Source organism: Berghia stephanieae, chromosome 5 (genome assembly GCF_034508935.2).
Source record: "Berghia stephanieae isolate SIO BIC M18660-M18661 chromosome 5, UCSD_Bste_1.3, whole genome shotgun sequence".
Classification (NCBI taxonomy): domain Eukaryota; kingdom Metazoa; phylum Mollusca; class Gastropoda; order Nudibranchia; family Aeolidiidae; genus Berghia; species Berghia stephanieae.
The window spans coordinates 37,626,869-37,642,932 of NC_088364.1; the positions used below are offsets into that span (position 1 = coordinate 37,626,869).

General features: G+C 34.6%; 1 protein-coding gene across 1 annotated transcript in view; it reads right to left on the reverse strand.

Moving 5' to 3' along the window:
- Positions 1-9,837, reverse strand: part of LOC144972864 (TATA-binding protein-associated factor 172-like) — a 48,327-nt gene extending 38,490 nt beyond the window's left edge. The window contains exons 1-7 of the mRNA XM_078914609.1: positions 9,495-9,837; positions 5,749-5,872; positions 5,248-5,365; positions 4,643-4,771; positions 3,481-3,626; positions 1,502-1,614; positions 959-1,058 (exon numbers count right to left, since the gene is read on the reverse strand). Of these exons, the coding sequence (XP_078770735.1) occupies positions 959-1,058; positions 1,502-1,614; positions 3,481-3,626; positions 4,643-4,771; positions 5,248-5,365; positions 5,749-5,872; positions 9,495-9,505 (741 nt within the window). The 5' untranslated portion in view covers positions 9,506-9,837. The remainder of the gene's footprint in view (positions 1-958; positions 1,059-1,501; positions 1,615-3,480; positions 3,627-4,642; positions 4,772-5,247; positions 5,366-5,748; positions 5,873-9,494) is intronic.
- Positions 9,838-16,064: the final 6,227 nt, after the last annotated feature.

Genomic DNA, 16,064 nt, shown 5'->3' on the forward strand with positions numbered 1-16,064 from the left:
TCATTATCTCCTATGTAACATATCAACAAGAATCAAATGTCATATTTTTGACAATAAATTCTATTTTTAGAATCTCACAAACTGAGTGACATTCTTTATTATTTTTTTTTCAATTTGATTTTTTACTACGATTCTGATATTGATCTAACAAGTGTTTTATGACATTTATCCTTATAACATCATTTACCATATTAATTAAAATGCCCTGTTGCTATACAGTACAATTCTGTTGTCTTCTAAAAGTTATATCAGAGCAAATCAATGTATTAATCATGCAAGTTGACAAGTAATTCATCAATTGTTTTCTTGAAACATTATAAAAATCTACTCTTTCTTTTTTGCTTAAAGTTTTAGACTATTCCTGATTTTAATTGTTTGAAACACAAAAGAATTTTGTTGATTTCTAGTGCAAAATATCTTGAAGTAAATAACATAAAATTATCATCTCAGCAGAGTGAGTAGTCACCGCCATTAAAATGAATTATTTTATATTATTTAATAAAATTATCCCACTTTCATCTATATTTTCTAACTTGGCACTTTGAATTATATATCAGTCACCTTGGCAAGTTTTGCGAAATATGCCTTCTTACATAAATATCTATTTTGCTCTATCAATTGTGGTTTGCAATCAATAAAAAGTCTTGAAAACCTTGCCTGTTTGAATTCTTTCACATTTTGTTATGGATCTGTAAATGGTTTAATTTTCCACTTTAAAAATCATTCTCCCTTAAAATAAATTCTGAAAATAAAGCTATATAAACAATAAAATACGATAAAGAAATTCTTTAAAATATGGCGTCTGTATGTAATGAATAAAGAGGGATACCTATTCTTTTTTTTTTAATCTTCATTTAAAAAATACATCTGTCAGCCAATTTTGTCACACAAGGGCAAAATGAAAACGTTTGATGATTCTTTTTATTTATTGTGTTGAAAAGAAATTGATGACTATTACCTCTTCACCAATGGATGTAGAGTCTTCTGAATCAAAAGAACCATCAGATCTTTCTCGTTTTACTCGCTTTAATGGGGCTCCGTCTTGAGATGTGAAATTACTGGAGTAAAATAACATGATAATAAAACAGTTGCTTTAATCAATATCGTGGATGAGGCTAAGAATTGAAATTAAACTTCATTGTTGAGCTGAGCTTAGTGTGAAAAACAAAACAATATAAATAAATAAATCAAACCTTAATAAATAAAACATATTGTTTCGCTTACTAAAATACTGCTGATGTAAGAGGCAATTTTTAAAAAATCAGTAGGCCTACATTCAAAAAACAATAATGATAATAATTATAAGTTATAGAAGGAGAGTGCAATGATATAAGGTTGCATTAATTACTTACTTTACTTACTCCTTTTTGGTGTTTCATAAACACATAAGGTCAAAGGTTGCATTAATATTAATGTTAACACATTTAAATTCAAAATGCTGCACCAAAAAAGTTCAAAAACCAAATGTAATTTTTTTAAAAACATTAAACCCAATCCTCACCCAGTAAATTGTTTAGAGAGAGAACGAGCTTTCCTTTTTGCCACATTTCTTTCCCTATTACTCATTGGAAATTCTGTTTTTGGTAATTGCTGGGCCAAAACCTCTACAACAGGCTGAAAAAAAGGAGTTGAAACCATAAATTTCTCATATCTCATTCAAAATATAATATTTCTGTGACTATTATCATAATGGCTATGCAAAGCAAAATAAGTACAGGTGAGGACAGATATATCAACATTGTCGGGACTGCAGTAAAAAAATATAAGTGTCATGTTGATATATCAGTCATTCCAAAAAATGAAATGCAAACAAACAGAAAATGTGAGATAACAGGGGAAGTCAATTTGAATGATTTGGTGGCCATTAAAAGGGCTGATTTCGAAATTTAGGAAAGTCTGTTAATGTTGACCAGGAATCATTTTAGAGCATTTTCTTAGCACTGGCAATAACATCAAGGAAGGAGACGCTGCTATAGTGGCATGGCTGGACACTGATTCCGATGATGTACTATCCTCCTCATCTGACTCCACACCAGGCATTCTCAACACATTGGCAAAAATGGCCTCGATTGAGACTTCACTGGCTGTTATTTTACCTCATGGCCGGATATCTGCAGTTCTATTCACTTTTCTATATTTACCTCACACCAAGTCTTAGACGACAAGAAGCAAACCAAAGGATGCATGCAATAATTGACAAAGCCACAGACAACATTCCCATAAAATCAATAATAAAGCAGGCACCTTTAACAACAAGACTCAAATCGAGAAGACCTTTCCACCTAACAAAAATGGCAGACTTCAGTGTAGAGGAAAACTGGAGAGAAATGTGGAACAGGGAAACACCAAGAGGAGAAAACATCATTAAATATCCAACCAAAAGAGTGCCTGCATTCAATAATGCAAGGAAATACTGGAATTCCTCAAATCGCCTCTTAACTGGACATGGCAGAACTGCATCAAATATGTGCAGATGGAAACTTCGAACCAGTGATACCAGCCAGAAATGTCAGGCAGCCCCAGAGACCAGCGATCACATCGTCCTCCACTGCCCAGTCACTAAACTTGAAAGTGGCTACGAAACCGTCCTTCGGGCGGAGGAAGACGTTAGAAGCTGGGTTGACGAAATAAATTTGGAGGTGTAGCCATACGCTACTACTACTACTACTACCTCACAGCAGGATATGATTAGCCAATTATAAATTGTATTTTTGTTTTTTTTTAGACTGATTATTGTTGATATGGACAGATTGTTATGTCAATATAACCATCATCTGGTAAATTCATGCTGATGTACAAGCTCGTTATCTACTAATGTCATACAGAAAGAAAAAAATGGGACTTTGATACATATGTGATGTTAATATAGGCATTGTTGATGTACCAACTCTGCACTGTACTAAACTTTCAGATTTTTTGAAAAGTCAGCAGTAGACTCATATAATTGAAGAATATCGTATTGAAGGATGTCGTTTACATTCGTTATTTTAAAATCTATGTCATCTATGAAGAATAAAAGCAGGGTTAATACTTTACTTTAGCTTTTATATAGTGCAATATCCACTAAACGTGCTCAAAGCACTTTACAAGAGGTCCCTGAACAACAGCAAAACATAAAATGCAGAAAGCTGTTAGGTGATATTGTAATTATTTTCGACAGAGACAACGCTCTAAACGGCCAGGTACTCATTTTAAACCTGAGTACGGTGAGAGAATGTGAGTAAAAAACCTTTTCCAAGGACTCAACTGTACGCCAAGCAAGACTTGAACCCAGGACATTCCAATCCGAAAGCGAGTGTCATACCACTAGACCACATAGCTGCAATTTCTTAAGAGCTATATCAGTAAGGTTGTGTTGCAATGCTATACAAGTACAGCTAGATTAGCATTAGATATTTGTTCTATGGTTGAGTCAACCAGTCTTATTTGCTGTTTTGGTCTCTGAATGTATGGGTACCTACTTAAAATTTTACTACAAACCTTTAAATTATTGTTTGTGCTTGCGACATGGTTCCTTAGGTCATCATCATTGAAAAGAGTTGTGGAATCAAATCCAACTGCATCCAGACCAAGACGTTTATTCAGAAGTTGTCGTTGTTGCAATAATTGTTCCTTGTCATCCATTCCTAGTCAATAAAAAAAAGTGAGAGGTTATAATGTTTGAAGTTTGTTCAATACTATTTTGACATTATTTCCTGGTAAAATATTGATAGCTTCTGTCATAAGCCATTCAACACAAAGAAAACATGATCTTTTTTATTTTAGAACAAGATCACTCTTCAACAATGATGCATCATGTCTATAAATATTAGGTTATTATCCAATGAAAATGCTTTAAATTAATATTTGATGAAACTCTTCATGTCCATTGGACCTTTACAGAGATTGTAGTTTTTTTATATCCCTTGCATAATTGGGTTTTTCTTTGAGTTGAATAGCTTGTGACCGAAGCCATCAATGTAATGATGAAGCTTTATAAGATGAATAAAGACAAAATGTTTACTTTTTTCTGCATTGAGATGAAGTTTAAATCATTTTCCTTCATTTTTTTTTTTTTATGGTTACAAGCAGCAAGAATGGATAATACTCTGAAAAAGTGTGAAAGAGACAGTACTTGGCAAACAAGAAAAACAAATGCAAGAAAAAATCATTTGCCACTTTGACTGTTTTTTGTCTGTTCCTGCATTTCAGGAACATTTTATACAGTTTTTTTCCCGGTGTAACACTGTCAAAAGGTGTCTTACTTTGGATGAAGTTAGGTAAATCCATTCAGTAACAGTCAGAGACATTCAATATTCAATGACTGCCATTTCCAGATTGCCTGACATAATTATGTATCTTCACTCAATTCAGATGAAGGCTTTATGTCAGCAATGGCTGTCATATGTCAATAAACAACTTTGGTTGAAAAACATGCACTTTCATTGGCAATTGAGGGACATTTGGTTGTCTGTAAATGATTGTTATGACCAAAACCAGCAAGTAACTATAAGCTTGCGCTAAACAAATATATTACGATAATAAGATCTTCGTTTAGTAATGGTATATGAGAGAGACTCTGGTCTGAACAATGAAAATTTTGGACTGCACTATAGTTGGAGAGGGGAAAAGGAGCAGATGAGTGAAACTGAATTTAACATACCTAATCCACTTTGCTCAGTGTCGAATTGATTTCCTTCTGAAGCCAAAAGAGATGCTCCAGAAGACAAGACATGGTGGATGTCAAAGTTGGAGAACATTACCAATCCATTTATAGCTGACTGTGGAACATCTAGATCAATGAAAATAAAAATAGGTTTTGCTGACAATATTGCAGAGCATCATATATTTTAACCAAATTTGTACAAGTAAGGCAGATATATACTTTCACTTCCTCAAAACAATGTTGTAGAAGTTGAACAAAATTATACTTGAAATATTTTATAAATATATATATATGTTGTTTGTTGTTTTTATCAAATACATAACATAATTTTTAAAATATTAGTGTGCAGGATATATATAGAAAGTAATGGTACAAAAAATATACTTAGTGCAGCAATGATTTAATTTAATTAATAAAAGTGCTGGACAAATATAACTCTGAAGGTGCTTAAACTTTGGATATTCAAAAGAAATGGAAATCTTGTGATTCTTTCAACAATAGAATTTTGTTCCCATGCCACCCCTAAAACATAATGTTGTAAATAGTAGAGAGGGCGATATTAATCAAATAGCTGAAGAATTTAGAATATTAAATCCATTTACCAGACTTGACAGGCACACCAATAGGATCCCATTGGGGCACTTTTTTGGAAATGGCCTCTACAGCTTGACTGGCTGCCACACGTGTCTCCCAGTTGGTGCTTTTCAAGTAGCCATGGACCTATGATGCAGTAGCAAAATGAATGAAAAAATTTATTCTTAATGACAGAGTATATTCTATAGGCGCTATTACAATTCCATTATTTAAAAGGGATTTATTTTATGGGTCCTGATTAAGAGGCTAATATTACTTTTGTCTCTTGTGTTCCATTTCTGAAGTACAACTGACAGTCAAACAAAGACTATTTTCTTCATCTCCTCCTTCGACTTATCAATGCTTGAAGAGCAGAATTTAAATGTACTGTAAAAACATAAAATCAAGCAACTTAAAGATTCAGTGAAATATATCAAAAGTGACATAATGAACCCAGTTATTTTGCTGAATTACACTGACATAATTGCATCAATAATTCAAAATGGATCTTTTTAGAGACACTTAATCACCTTGTTCAATAAGTTGCTCAATTCATGAGGGTGCAATTGCACTACATCTCCAAGTTGTTCAGCAGCAGAACGTCGAATAAGAGGTGTAGAGCCAGTGTCAAGGAGAACAAACAGACGATCCAATCTGATGAAAGATATAAAATATAACTGATTTCTTAAATGACATTTCAAATGAATGGCTGGAATTTATATGTATACGTACATCGTCAAAGTCTGACGCTAATGGTGTAAATGTCAGATGGAGTATTTCTGACTTTTAACTAAAATTTAAGTCAGCTACTCCCCCAGCTATCAAAATATTGAGGATAGTCAAACATTATAACGGTTTATGAAGTCATTAAATCCACATTTTATCATGAGCAGGCTTGCATGCACAATGCCCTTCCTTATGGGCATAATATTGAAGTGCCCAGTCGCCGACTTGAACCCTCAGACCAAATTATGTTTGGGTTGTAAGTTCAAGACTTTACAATGACACATTTTGTAGCTTGACTATTAAACAACCCTTTAGGATTTTGGCTGGTGATATTGTTTTTAATATAAACTGTCCTGAAAACGGAGTGGAGGATGTCAAATAATAATATAAAATGTGGTTTTAGTAATGGTGGAAACTAATTAACCTAAATTCAATGGACCAAATTATCTGGTTTGAAACATTTTTATCCTATTATAATAACTAAAAATAAGGGGAAAACCTTGCACTTTGCTCTGTATCACATGAAAATTATTGATGTCTGGCTGGTTATTTATAAAGAAATCTATATGTCATATAAAAGGCGTTTGAAATCAGTGACAGCAAAATTAAAGTGATCAAATTATCTAAAAAATTTGACATCACAATACTGATGAGTTATTCCGGATTACAAAATATCTTCTTGAATATTAGAAAGTAACAAATTTATCCTCCTGTAACAGTTTACAGAGTGCTTTGTGGACAATATAATAGAAAAAACAAACAACAATTCGCAATGAACTTGATAATAACACTACCCCCAATAAAATGAACATCATTTCTTGGCAATCTATTACTATTAACATCTTTTTCTGACGTTGCTTTAGATGATGTTGAAAAAAATATTTTCGCAAGCTCGCACAAGACATACTAACTGGAACAAATGTCAACACCTCTTTGAAAGAATGCATCGAAAAAATTGCACCTTACACTACAAACCTCATCAATAACTCTTTGAGATTTGGAGTCATCCTAAATCATTTCAAAAAGGCTTTTGTGAAGCCTTTGTTGAAGAAGAAAGGATTGGACAAGGAAAATTATTAAAACTATAGACCAACTTCAAACCTGCCTTTAATTTCTAAAATTTTAGAAAAATTGTTTTGAAACAAATTTTAAGTCATGTTGCGAAAAACAATTTGTGGAAATGTTTTCAAGCAGCCCATCGCAAAAATCACTCTGCAGAGTCAACTCTCTTGCAAATTGCAAACAATCAGACCCAAGTTATTGACAAAATACATCCACCGCTCCTACAACTAATTTACTTCTCTCTGCTGACTTCATTACCATCAACCATCATATCTTATTTCAATTTCAGAGGTTGCAAAATATGTCTGCGTCTCTTGTTCTACTCTTGACTGGTTTAAATCATACTTGTCTAACCAAAGTCAAATGGTTTAAATCAGAGAGTCAACATCTGCGGAAAATAGCACTTTACATATTTGGTGTAGGTTGCCTGCCATGGCCCCGTCATAGGTTTATGTACACTTCCCAAGTCACAAAAATTTTGGGTGAACAGGTACATGGATGATAATGATACTCAAATATAGCATGTGTTTACATTCAAGTATTTACAAAAGGTTAAATGTATTTAGGACCGCATTTGATGGATTCAGAACTGGATGTCCTCAACCGAGCTTAAGCTTAACATTAACATGGTGATAAAACAGGTTTTAATAGTCGGTAGCCCAATGCATATAATTTAATCAGAAAAATTGTCTTTACATATCGAAAGGCCATATACAGTAGTAGTTGTAGTAGTAGTAGTAGTAGTAGTAGTAGTAGTAGTAGTAGTAGTAGTAGTAGTAGTAGTAGTAGTAGTAGTAGTAGTCCATCAGAGCCTTTAGGTCAATGGAACCAGTTTATCCCAGTTTCTATAGCGTGAAACGGACAATAGCAATTGCTTTTGGATAGGACACTGGTCTATCGCAAAGTACTTTCCACCAGGTCTAAGAGACTGCTGGGTAGACAGGGGGGTTCAGAAAAAAAAATCGACTGCACCCGAGATCGATCTTGGTCCCTTGGTGTGTGAACGTAGTGCTCTACCAACTGAGCTATCGGGACCCCATATTTCTTATATATATAAAGCAAAAAAATCTTGGAGTTGTCCTGGATTATAATGACATGTTGAAGCTGATGGATACTTACTTCCATCAAAAAGATCAGATCAATTATTGTTTCTCTACTTTGAAATACAATGCAGTACACGTTCCTTGTCAAATTATTCCTCATTTTAATGCAACTTCATACCAATTTTAATATCCGCAATATATATACAGTGAAACCTACTCTAATCAACAAATGTTGTCGTCGCCAAAATAATCTTGATTTGCTGGGGAGCTGAAGATTTCAGTGGTCCCACAAGTACAACATCATTTCTGTCAGATCAAGATAATCACTCTTGAAGTGTAGCTTTGAAATTAACTGGTTAAGAAGTGTCGATTTCAAAAGAGCTAGTATATTGCTGATATATACTCATTCATTATTTGTCTTTTCTTTAGAATTATCATTCTTTTTTTTTTTTCGGATTGTTTGGAGTTTTGAAAAAATATTTTTCTTAATATAAAAACAAATTTCCCTTTTTTATTTTATTTTTTTACTGCTGTGCATGACATCTTTGGTAACAAATTCTTCAACATTATGCATCACAGAATCACAGTCAAATCTTTTCTATCTATTTATTAATTTTATTTTTTTTAAGGTCTTCAAAAGTGAAGAGATTCGGCAAAACCCTAATCTATTTTCAATTTGAAACTACCATTTTGACAGCCGTGTATGACCTTACAGATTATTGAGAGTTTTCAACAGCAAAGAGAAAAAAAACTGCCACATAGATAATTGTAAATTTACCAATTTGGGCTCTGGGGTTGGCAGCACAGCAATAGTGGAATGGCAACTTAAACATTTACTAGAAATAGAAATTACTTAAATTTGAATGGTTTTATAGCTGAAACATTTTCTAGAGTAGGCCCATTTCCTAACAATGAACAAGAAGCCTCAACCACACTTTCTGATCGATCAAAGATTCTTTAAAAACATAACTCATGCATCAATATTCAGGCACTGGCGACGAGCACTTAATTGCAGGACTGATAACCCATTTCATTATCGTCTCATTGTTGTATAGAAAATCTCAAAAAATGAAAAAAATATTGTCCATTCATTCAATGAGTTTAAGTTAAAGTAGGCCCATAATTGCCTTCGATTGTCAGACCTGCAGTTGAAGATACATCGCGTCGGCCACATATTGTCTTATTTTATGCTCTTATTAAATTATAGTGTTATTCGTCATGACTCAATAATTGGGCAGTATTCACTGTTAACTGACACGTCAATTTTTCCATGACAGTACCCTCATCTACTGTTCTGTCCATTCTACTACGGACAGTAAATTACTCAGTAAAGGTAAAAGTAAAGTTATATAATACAAGCAGGATGTTGACATTAGACAGCCTGCTTAAGGGAGTAGATTAAAAATTGAGAATAAATCTCATTGTGTTAGCCCTTTACATCATACCTAGTGTTCATCTTCAAGTATCTCTACCATGAAACATGATAACCTCATGAGTGCTTTAGTTTCAGGGATGGACCCCCATCAACTTCAGGTCCAGATGGTCAAGTTTCCTCGACTGGCTGAGATAATGAAACTTGTTTGCAGGACTCTAAAAGTTTCCTAAGCTGAAATTTAAAATATCGCTTTATTAATATCTGGATGTAAAATATGAATAAACGTTAACAAGAAATTTGTAGTTTTATTCCCATATCTTGAATGTTTTTCGAACTGCGTGGCACGACCTTGTCTCGAACGCGTCGCGAATTTATACTGACTCCCATCTTGGGTTTCGCTCGGTGAAATATCCGTCCCGGAAACATAACATGTCCAGATCCATTATAATTTTATCGTAAAATATTTAATATTTTTTAGTCATTCTTTAATGATTGTATAGATACAACAAATACACTCTTTATTTAATGTATTTTGATATTGTTATTTCATCAATGAGGCGTGAAATGAAATAATAAACGGATAGTATTAAAATATTCAAAAATATTTTTTAAGCCAAGTTCAAGGCCCGAATCGAGTTATTTGGTCTGATAAGCCTGCTGAAGTGTCCTTACATCATTTTATGTGGAAGAAACACATTTAAATTTTTTTTCTTCTTCTTTCATAGTCATAAGTCATAAGTAGTACAGCATGTTTGATTCCGACTTTTAAAGAAGTGTATTATTCACACAAAAAAGGAGGAATGACAAACAATCAAAACTGCTAAATAGTCAATACCGAGTTTAAGCTCGCAAGTTTACCATCTTTATATTTTCCATGCTTGCTCACATGAACGTTTCTCAATGTGTTCCCCCTGTCCATTATTATCGGCATAAGGTGTTGGATTAGATACTTTTTTATATTCTCTTTTTCTTAACTTTTCTTCTCAGTTTTCCTCTGGTGTGCTTACCTCAAACCAACGAGTTTATAACATTGCTCAAACTGACTTAAAAGTCTACAGTCAAAGTTTTGCATTGAAATTAAAAATTTTAATCATCATCATCATCATCATCATCATCATCATCATCATCATCATCATCATCATCATCATCATCATCATCAACAGTATTATTATTATTATCATCATCATCATCATTATTAATGTGTGCTTTTAAAAATATTTTGTTTGTTTTGTTTGTTTGTTTGTTTTTGTTTTTTGTGTGGTTTTGTTTTTTTTTTTTTGTTTTTTTTTTTTTTGGGGGGGGGGGTTGTTGTTTTTGTTTGTTTTGCTGTTGTTTTTTTTTTGTTTGTTTTTTTTTTAATTTTGTTTTTATTCATTTTATTGTGTTGTTGTTTTAAATCTTGTTTTTCTATCAAACTTGTCTCTAAATTGTCTCTCAGTAGTAAACTCCATACACTTAACCATAGCCGTCTATGTCTATACCACGATGTGTCTTTATGCGTGGTTAGAATTAGAATAACAGTTTGTTGCTTCTGTCTGAAATCGTTGAAATTTAAAATTAAATTCATGGGAGTAAGGTGTGATCATATCACGCCATCATTATGTACCCTGTGTAGATTCTTATCGCCAGCAGCTAAGTCTGTTTACATGGTATGGTGGAGCTGACACCAATGTTGTTGGAAACAGTAAAGCATCTTCATCCACAACATTTATTTCCCACAGGTAGAGTTTGAACCATGTCGAATAGCTTACTTCTCTCTATAATTCTATAATATTGAACTCTTAGAGCCTTCACCCGCAGGGTTCGAGTTTACTTTGACCTGGTCAAATAGGAATAACTTCAACAAAGCACGAGTCGCATTGCTCTTACCGCTCACTTGGTTAAAACAGATAGGTCTTAGGTTATATGATGGGAGGTTGTTGTTTGCAATAGTCTAGACGTGTCGTTAAATGCTAAAAAGAAAGCTAATACGTATATTTTGACAAAAGCTTTAACCGAGAACGACGTTTACTTATTTGCAGGTCTGATAAACCAATTTGTTATTGGCTCATTGTTGAAATGGAAATAGTCTCAAATCAAATCCAAACTATGACAACAATGTTAAATCAAGCCCATTATTGCATTCGGTTACGAGACCTGCTAATCAGTTCATTTAGACCAAGTAGAAAACTTGATCCAGGAAGTGAAATCATACTTAAATTTGCCAAACTTTGTGGGCAATTTCTTCAGGAAAAACTTCATTCCCACGTGCGTTGTATTCATGCTTCCGCCTTGATCATGTGTTGCTAATGCTTGGCACTGTTTACTATTATCTATAGAATAAGTCCCGGGTTATTCAAAACATACACTGCTTACACCTTTGATAATTAAGTCAAGTATCTTATGTTTTATTACAGCTAGTCGAATAAACATTTCAATTGCTCTATTCTTAATTGAACTTTTTTTTTAATTGCCACTGTTATCGATCAATAACCGTGAATTGACGATCTTCAGCAATCAGCCCCACAGATCATGAGCATCATTCACAATTGGATTCAATAGTCTGATGTCACGTCGCCCAGCAACGGCGGCAATCGTGGTTCTAAACAAAGAAAATCGGTGCTTTTTATTCTTCATGCTGGCTAGAACTTTTCATATGTCTTGTGATCAGAATGTGTAAAAGCCAAAACATGATCAGATTTATCATGGGTTTTTTTCCCTCGGGATACGCTTTTATGCTCGTCGGAGAAATATTTCATAAGGGCGTCCGCCATTGTTCCGATAGTTTAGAGCCAGTTACTAAGTTACCATGCGTCATTACGAGGGAAGTGACGTTACGACTGTTGAAGCGTATTTGTGGCAATTCCCTCACCATTGTGTTAAAATATTATTGCGACAAATACCTTTACCCTTTCTCGTCCTCCACCTTTAAATAATTTTGAATGCTGGCTCTTATTTAAAACAAACAGAAGGCCGGAGCGATACACCATTGACCTTTTCATAAGTGTTAAAAATCAATTAACTTTTCAAGTCCGCCTCGCATTCATAAGCATTGTTACACTGAATAGCACGGTAAAAGTAAAAGCACTGTAGTTGAATTAATTGTGAGAGTGACTTAATATGGCATTGGTTATTCGGACCTTTTAGTCGCTTAGGGCAAAACTGACGGTAGAATTTCATGAACTGACAATATACGGCCGATGTGCACTAATTTGTAAGTCCGATAACCCACATTGTAATGGGCTCATTGTTGTAATGGAAATACTCTCGAACCAACGCAAATTATTGCCCATTACATCAATGTAAATCAAGCCCATAATTGCGTTCGGTTATAAGACCTGTAAATGTGTACACATCGGTTACTTCATATCCAACAGACACAATCTATGTCATTTGATTTAGTAATCTTATAGTTGTAGAATATGGTGAAAACTGATAGCATCTTTGCTCGTCAAAAACAATCAACAACAGACTATCAATAATATAACAAAACCTCATTTTTTTTGTACATAATATTATACAGTTAAGTCTGCACCACACAGCTGTCATCGTAGATTTTTGCACTCGCAATGGCAAATTTTTCGGCCGCAAAATTCGCACTTTTCCGCAATTTGCAACAAATTTTGCGATTTTTCACCCTACCGGATTCATCATACCGGATTGAGACGGCGGTTCACATTTATCATTATGTTAAGAACGAACTCTACCTGAAGTCATCATAGCATTCGTTCAACTCTTATTTGATTTACAATAAGAATATTAATTATAGTAAATAATCCAATTTTCAATTAAAAGTGAGCCGTTTCAATTACTCTCTAAGCCATTTAATTCCCTAATTATCCATCCCCCCCCCCCCCCCCCCCCCCCCCCTCCCCCCAAAAAAAGAAAGAAAAAGAAAAAGAAAGCGTCACCACCATTACTGCAACAGCCACAATATCGTCATTACCATCACCACCACTACTGCAATAACCACGCATCATCATTACTACAACTACAACCACCACCACAGCATCATCATCACAACCACCCATATCACTACCAAATCATCACCACCTAATCACTACCAGCACTTTACTAAAACCGCCGCCACCGCCACAATATCATCATCACCACCACTACTACTGCAAAAGCACCACGCCATTATCATCACTATCACGACTACTACAACCTTCACCATCCCTATTGTATCAACAATCATATCTCCACCATCACTTCCACCTATACTGCAACCACAGCCACCATATTATCATCAATGCCACCACAACAACCACAACCACGACCTAACCATCACTACCACCACTACTGCGACCACCACCGCCAAATGATCATTATCATTACCACCACTACTGCAACCACCGCCACAACTGCAACAACCACCACAACATCATCACCACTACCACTACTGCAAAAGCCACATCATTATCATCATAATCACCAACACCAATACTACTGCAGCAATCACCGTATCATCACCATCCTCACTACCATCGCTACTCAAACCACCACCACATCATCATCCAACACAACTATACACAACTATTCATTTAATTTTTACATCGTCATAATATGACTATTCGGTTTTGGGGCTTAATTTTTTTATTTTTTTTTTAAAATGAATTTGGGGTGGTATTTAACACTGAGTTTAGATAACGTGTAGACATGTATAGGATATTGTACGCGAAAATTCCTATTTCGGTCTTGAACTTCATGCGAAGATGTCTGAAAGTCCTCAGTCAAATATTTAGTTGGCATCACTAACCACCGTAATATTCAATTGTCCTCCGAGGATAAATAAAGTTATCTTGATCTAAAAAGTTAACGCAATGTGCAAAAAATTTGCAAATTTTACGGCAAAACATGGCAAATTTTTGAGGGTTTTTTTAATGGAAAAAAAAATGCATTGAGGTTGGGGGGGGGGGGGGGGGGATTTGGCACAATTTTAGGTTTCAATTGACAAATTACCGCGATCCAGTTTCAGGGACCCCACAAAAAGTAGATATCCAATGATAATCTTATCCAAGAAAAGAAAACGGTAGATCGTTTAAAGGTATTAACCGTGCCTTAAACCCAATTCAGAATCCATTACTATCATCAGCAAGAGTTAATTTGATTTAAGGAAGAGAAATGCTGTTTATGAAATGGGAATTCACCATTGAACGGTTTGTGATTTTCTTTACTCCAAATCTGTTACTCGACAAATTATTGCTTCATTTACATCCATGCGACGTCATTCTCGTCTTCGTGTTAGATCTTGCGGCTTGTATTAACCCTTAGGGTTTGAAACGAATATTTTGTGTTCGTGGATAGCTCACACGGTAGAGCCACGCTCTCACCTGCCAGGCGGAGTTGTCGTACCAATAAGGTCGCAGGTTCAAACCCCACCACCGCCGCGAAAAAAAAAAAAAAAAAATAATAATTTTTATTCTCTATTGTCTTCTGGCACTTTTCTACTCACTTCATATCTTGTTGTTACCAACATAAGTGCCTGCTCCACTCACTTTTCTGAATTAAAAATTACACCCATACACCGGAGCATACTCAATGTCTCAATCGTTTCTATGTTATATGTTTGTGATGAGAATATTGGCTATTAAGCTTAACTGCTGGTCAAAATTATTTCGCGATGGTGGTGAACGAATCGGCGATCTCAAGAAGTGGGTGAGAGAGGGATCTAGAAATGACTTTGGGTTTGAAACGAATATTTTGTGTTCGTGGATAGCTCACACGGTAGAGCCACGCTCTCACCTGCCAGGCGGAGTTGTCGTACCAATAAGGTCGCAGGTTCAAACCCCACCACCGCCGCGAAAAAAAAAAAAAAAAAAAAAAAAAAAAAAAAAATAATTTTATTCTCTATTGTCTTCTGGCACTTTTCTACTCACTTCATATCTTGTTGTTACCAACATAAGTGCCTGCTCCACTCACTTTTCTGAATTAAAAATTAACCCTTAGTGGGCTTTGCGTTTGGTAACCGCCTCGTGTATTGTTAGATTTTATTCTTTATTTATTTATTTTTTTTTTGTTACTTGTTGTTTATATTTTTGTTTCTTTGGTTTTGTTTGGTTTTGTTTGTTTGTTTGTTTTTTGTTTTGTTTTTATTTATCTATTTATTTTGTTTTGGTCATTATGCTTTATGAGATTTTCAAATTGCGTTTCTTAAATCATTTTGTCCTTCAGAAAAGTTTGTTTTAATAACATCTTTTTTTTTTTTAATCAGGGACAAATACGAAAATTAGAGCAGAATTCATCTGGGTGAGGAACTGTTAGCTCGGCGGTATAATATTATATCAGTTGTCAAGCTATAATGAGCTAAGGCATTGATAATATTGGTGACGATGATAACAACATTCTGACCATGGCGTTGTGTTCTTGGAGAAGGCGTTTTGCAGTCATTACACCAGTCAACCCAGGCCAGTTGTGAATGACTATGCTGTCAAATTTTCACTCGATTGCAATCGAACTCGGCCATTTCAGGGTTAAAGCATCCAACTTGTGCAATGTTGACATCGCATTCGGAGTTGTTCGTTTTCACGACAAACAATGACCTGCTTGATTTCGTTCCATTGTCTGTTTAGCCTCACAGGATGTTTGTATTACTGGCTGGAAGGGAATAATTAATTTGCATCTTCACAAGAGAAATAATCAAGATTAAATTTAATTACAA